Below are 5,653 nucleotides of genomic sequence, written 5' to 3' on the forward strand. Positions count from 1 at the left end.
AATAAAAGTCCCTAATAAATCGTGAGTTAACTCATATGCGATGAGTCGCGTTTAAAATGTTAATCGTTTGACAGCCCTGATAAGAACGTATATTAGTGAAAAGATGAACAAATAGGAAGGGGGGAGAAGGCAAGGAGAGTGAAAGCAATCTTAAAAAGGTGGGTTTTGAGGGCCTGTTTAATGAAGGGAGAGTGTTTTAGCCTGTCGACGTTACGCAGGTCGGTATGTCGCAGTGTTGTGGTGGAGGTGAGAATACCTTTATTTTATCTGATGTCAGAGGCCTGCCTGACTATAGTAGGAAGCACTTAGAACCTATTTCAAGGCTGTACATTTTAACATTTTATTAAAAAAAACACATCACAAATAAACATGTAGCCTAGTGGAAGGCTATATACACATCTGTTTGTATCATCTTGGTGTATCGACTTCATTATATTCGTTTATTCATGATGAGATTACTTGATACACGCCCAACAAAAACACATTTCAAATGCTTTAAAACAATCGACACAAGCACAACCTTTTCAACTGAAGTTCACCAAAGGCTCATAAAAATTGCGTTCATGATCATAAATGATCCTATTACCATGAATCATTGAATTCGCGGATCTTCCCACTCGATCTGAAGTGAGCGGTGTATTGTGGTGGTTCTGGACCTCCGTCCCCTGGGACTAGAAGTCCGGGAAACGGACGGTCAGCACGCTCCTCTTGCCGTACGTGCTGGAGCCAACGTTGGTGGGCTCCAACAGTCCCGTCACCCCGATAGTGTTACTGGACCGCCCCAAGAAGTCCGCCAGTCTCTGCGTCACGCAGGTGGCCGCGTTGCACTTTCTCTTCGCGATGTGATGGCTGCAGGGAAATCCTTTGTTAGGACACTTGATAGATTGTTCTACTTTCAATCCGTTACTTTCCAAAATAATTCGTCGTACTATCCTCTGCCCCATTTAGGTCTACGATGCGTCCATGAGCAAAAACAACTTAAAACGATTTTAAAACATGGGCCTAGTACTGAAAAGGTTTTTAAATGGATAATAATTCATTTTACTTCCAAATACAATATTGTATTGTTCTAATAAATCTAAACTAGCCATAAAGAGTTACCCAACAACCAAAATAAACCGCAGTATGAGCGCCACCTCTAGGTGAATAATGGTCATTACAGCTGCAGTTTCTGATATGATGAAATGACCTCTCCCATAAGATGAGTGACGTCGTGCCCTCATTCAGAAACAACTCTGGAACTTTGCTTAGAGAGCCATTCCATACAACATCTCCAGAAATCACAAAATGACAGGTGCATTGCCAGCCACCATCAACCCCCCACACCCCTTTTACACACCTATTGTACGTATGTTGTACGTCCTTGCACTTAAAAACAGCATTGTGCAGCATCTTATCCTATCTTATCTCATCTTTGTTGTGTAAGGGGAATGGGTTAACCAGAGGATTGTCAGTGCTTGGCACTTGGTTCTATGAACATCCTTACTGTACCGACCACGATCTATGGTTGTTTCTCTTTCTTCTGGCAAATGTACTTATTGTAAGTCACTTTGGATAGGAGCGTCTGCTGAATGTAAACGTCAATGTAAATCTGGTTTTCTATCAATAACCGGCTGAATGGTTTATTGGTTACTCCATAGGACTCTGTTCCAGAAGACTAGCCACTCGGGGGTACCTGTTGAGGGCGGTGAGGCCCCTCGGGGCCCTTGGGGCCGGGATGCGCAGGAGAAGGTCCGAGAGCATGTCTTGAGGCTGCCAGTCTTCAGCGTCTGGAAGAGCGATCTCTGGCTCCCTGGCGAAGGATGGGCTGAAGTACCTGCATTACAGGGGAGGGGTCAGAGGTCAGTCCCCATCCACATGATACCCTCTTCACCGCCTTGCGAGGGCCACAGGGGACAAGTGGCCACTTGGGTTCCGGAGGCCTCGGCTGGCTACTTCTCCTCCACTCTCGTCCTCTCCAAGTCTCCTCCATTCCTGCCTTTCTTCCTCTCTCTTCCTCCCTTCCCCCCCGATCCGTCTGTCCCCAGACGTCACGTCTGATCTGGTGTTCGTCTCTTAGCTACAGGTTTACATTAACCTGTTATTAAGTCGTTTGGCGGAAGCTTTTATCCACTTACAGCTGAGGAGGAGGGCAAATCGAGGCTTACAAGGAAAAAGCAAACTTGTGCTGCATTGTCTTGTTTCGGAAAAATTGAAAGAAGTCAGAGTCTAGAGGAGCTAAAGGAACCCAACACAAGGTTGTGTAGCGTTCTCATGAGCCACAGTGTGTGAGATGTTGCATCGTGGAGACACAGTGATGGTCCATCTGTCACTTGTTCCCCTAGAATCTGCATTACCCCCCCCCCACCCCCCCCCACACCCCTCCTACGCACTTATTGTACGTTGTACCTCCTTGCACTCACAAAATAATGCGTAGCCTCGTGTAGCCTCTTATCCTAGCTTTCTTTGAAGTGTACGGCGTATGGGTTAACCGAGCGATGGCAAGTGCTTGGCACTCGGTTCTATGAACATCCTTACGGTACCGGCAGCGATATATTGTTGTTTCTTTGTCTTCTGACAAATGTACTTGTTGCAAGTCGCCTTGGATAAAAGCATCTGCTAAATGCCCTAAATCGCAAATGTAACGTAAAGTGCATCTCCACAACGTGCGTTCTACCCCAGAGCTGACACTGAGTGCGGGGGTCAGTCTGGAGATGTAGATCCAGGTGAGGACGTGGCGGTGTGAGGCGGTGTGTCTCTGCTCACCTGAAGCCGCGTGGGGCCGTGTGAGCCGAGTCCAGCAGGAAGGGAAGGATGACGAGGAGCACAGGGAGCTTCAGCTGGCGCATCGTTCCGGAAGATTCCCTGAAACTGTGGGACACGTCGTCTGCTTTCATTGGAAAATCCACTCATTTAAAACATCTGTTACACATAGAAATTATAATAATGTTCATTTAATAACTAGTAGGCCATTTGTTTATTATTATTCCTACAATAATCAATCCAGAACATGTTCAGTTTGCACACAAAGCTATTTATAAACTACTAGTTGATTTCATGACAAATTGTATGATTAAACGCAAGCGAATTTCTATACATCTTAAAGAACCAAATAACTTCCACACTGAAATAAGTTAATATGCAGGTCCGGTCCAAAGAGAAAGACTAGGAGAGAGAGGGATGGTACTGAGTGAGGAACGGAGGGATAGAGAGAATGAGAGAGACCGTGGAGAGACAGAGAGACCTGGCTCGGAGAGAGAGAGACAGGGACAGGGAGAGAGGGACACAGAGAGAGATCTCGCGAGAGGAGAGGGACAGACAAACAGAGAGATGAAGATGGGGAGAGAGATGGATACAGTCCGAGAGAGAGTTGGACAGAAATAGACAAGACGAGAGCAATGAGGAGAGAGTGATGGAGAGACGGAGAGACGGAGAGCCGGACGGAGAGCGGGAGCGTACCCACCTGGTTGGAGTCACTGTGCGCCGGACCCCCTGGCTCTGGTTTGGTCTCTCCGCCGGAGGCTGCCTCCTGACGTTTATACCCTCCCTCTCCTCCTGCTCCTGAAGCCACCACCCCCTTTCAATAGATAGCCCCCCCCCCCCCCCCCATCTCAACCCGGTTAAAGTGTGTGTGTGGCTGTGTGGGTGGGTTGGTGGGGGCGTGTCTATATCAGAACCATTGCTCCCATTGGATTAATTTGGTACGACATGCTTTTAAACACACTCATTTCTGCACACACACACAGACAGACACACACACATGTACGTCACCGTCTTCATCATCACCTTCGTCACCGCTGTCATCAGTGCCGTGGTGGGAGTGACCGCCGTGAACTCAAGTCCAACTCTCTAAAAGTTTGAGGACACTCGTACACACACGCACACACGTACACACGCACACACACGTACGTACACGCACACGCGCACGCGCACACACACACACACACACACACACACACACACACACACACACACACACACACACACACACACACACACACACACACACACACACACACACACACACACACACACACACACACACACACACACACACACACACACACACACACACGCACCTCCTCAACTTCTAGTGTCCGTGAGCCCTGGCCCTCTGTCGCCCCCTAGGGGGCTCAGGGATGATAAATAATGAAGCGGATCCAGGATGAATCCATCAATAATTTATGCAAACTCATTATTAAAAAACAATGATGAGCTACCCGATTTATTAAGAAAATTAAAAGTATCATAACTAGAAGTATTAAGAAAAATGGGTGATAATAGCTGCTGAACACGCGAGGAGGAATCCAAATCTAATTACCTAGCACGAGACTTGTCGTACGCTCCGAACACAATCCGTCGGTTCCCTTCTGTGTTCCCTTCCAGTGTCCCGTTCTGAATCGTTTGCTCTGAATCCTCGACTCAGGCCTCTTTAGTACGTTAGTCAGTCGTTAGTAGTCGTCGTCGTCGTCGTCGTCGTCGTCGTCGTCGTCGTCGTCGTCGTCGTCCCGTCCCCCCCCCCCCCCCCCCCCCCCCCCCGCCACTGACACCGCTCACATCACCCGCTCACAGATTTCCCCCGTGGATCTTGATGAAGTCCCTTCATAAAGTAGGAGCTGGTTTACACAGACCACATATGGAGCTTCTGGGATACGAACTACCGCATGAGTCTTATTGAGAGCCAGGCATGAAGTGGGTTCGTCGAGAGAGTGAGATTAACACACAGTTGGAATTGTGTTATTATGTTTTTGAAGAATTTTGACATAAGTGACAAAAAACCCTCCCCCCCATGCGCTAATTGGTCTTTAATTACATAATAGTCAGCAGGTTCATTGTTTTTTACATCAGACATTTTTCTGCATGCTAAATTACGTATATATAGGCCTAGACGTTCATTACCAAGGCATCTAGATTTTTGCATAACAGCGTTACGACAGCGACGGGCCGACCAACACCTGTAAGTGCAGGTCATCCACACGAGCAGAGCCAGCAGGGAGGGACTCGATCGTCCGCTGCTATGAACGGCCGACCGCTCAGGAAGCTCTTTGTTTTGTTGTGATCTCATGAATAACGCGGATAAATTAATCTCCCCTCCCCCGACACTCGTCCAAACCATTACCCAGACGAGAGGACCTCCATTACTTACCTCGGCATCGTTCACTCTGACATCTCATCCAAACCAAACCACTCGTCTGTTCTCGTGTTCCTACTGTTGTGTCGGCGGTGTTGTGTTTCCACAGTGACCAGGCAAAGGGGCTTCAGGATTAAGATCCGATTCATTACAAACGATACTCACTAACCAAGTCATTAAAAGTATTCATTCAATAAGAAAAACCAAGAGTTGAATAAGAGACAGTATATGAACTCTGTAGATCAGACAGATTGCAGTGATGCACACTAAAAAAGAAATCATTTGACATCATAATCCAAACAGGGAAAGTACATTATTGCTTAATTACATGAAAACAGTCCAAGGGATTCCTCAAAGGAAAACGTTTTCTAGTTATAGAGAGTATAAAGTACTCAATGCTAAATAAATTTAGCATCATTAACGTGCTGAGAACCTTTGTACCTTTTGAATTTACACATCACTTATTAATATTTGCTTCATAAATATAGCATATTCAGGCACTCCTGCTTTACAATTTCATTGACTAGAAAACAGGGATCCTTA

At 46.7% G+C, this 5,653-nt stretch overlaps 1 protein-coding gene across 2 annotated transcripts; it reads right to left on the reverse strand.

Annotated features, from left to right (window-relative positions):
• Positions 1-246: 246 nt before the first annotated feature.
• On the reverse strand, positions 247-4,451 carry LOC132447813 (skin calcitonin gene-related peptide). 2 transcript variants are annotated; one of them, XM_060038802.1, is made up of 4 exons: positions 3,443-4,451; positions 2,746-2,850; positions 1,676-1,816; positions 247-849 (listed from the first exon to the last, which is right to left on the reverse strand). In XM_060038802.1, the coding sequence occupies exons 2-4, from the start codon at positions 2,826-2,828 to the stop codon at positions 672-674; spliced, it is 402 nt and encodes a 133-aa protein (XP_059894785.1). In that variant the 5' UTR covers positions 2,829-2,850; positions 3,443-4,451; the 3' UTR covers positions 247-671. The 2 variants fall into 2 exon arrangements, with proteins under 2 accessions (XP_059894785.1, XP_059894784.1); XM_060038801.1 differs by lacking the exon at positions 3,443-4,451 and having other exon boundaries at positions 250-849; positions 2,746-3,292.
• Positions 4,452-5,653: the final 1,202 nt, after the last annotated feature.

The sequence above is a fragment of the Gadus macrocephalus genome, chromosome 19, assembly GCF_031168955.1.
Source record: "Gadus macrocephalus chromosome 19, ASM3116895v1".
Lineage (NCBI taxonomy): Eukaryota > Metazoa > Chordata > Actinopteri > Gadiformes > Gadidae > Gadus > Gadus macrocephalus.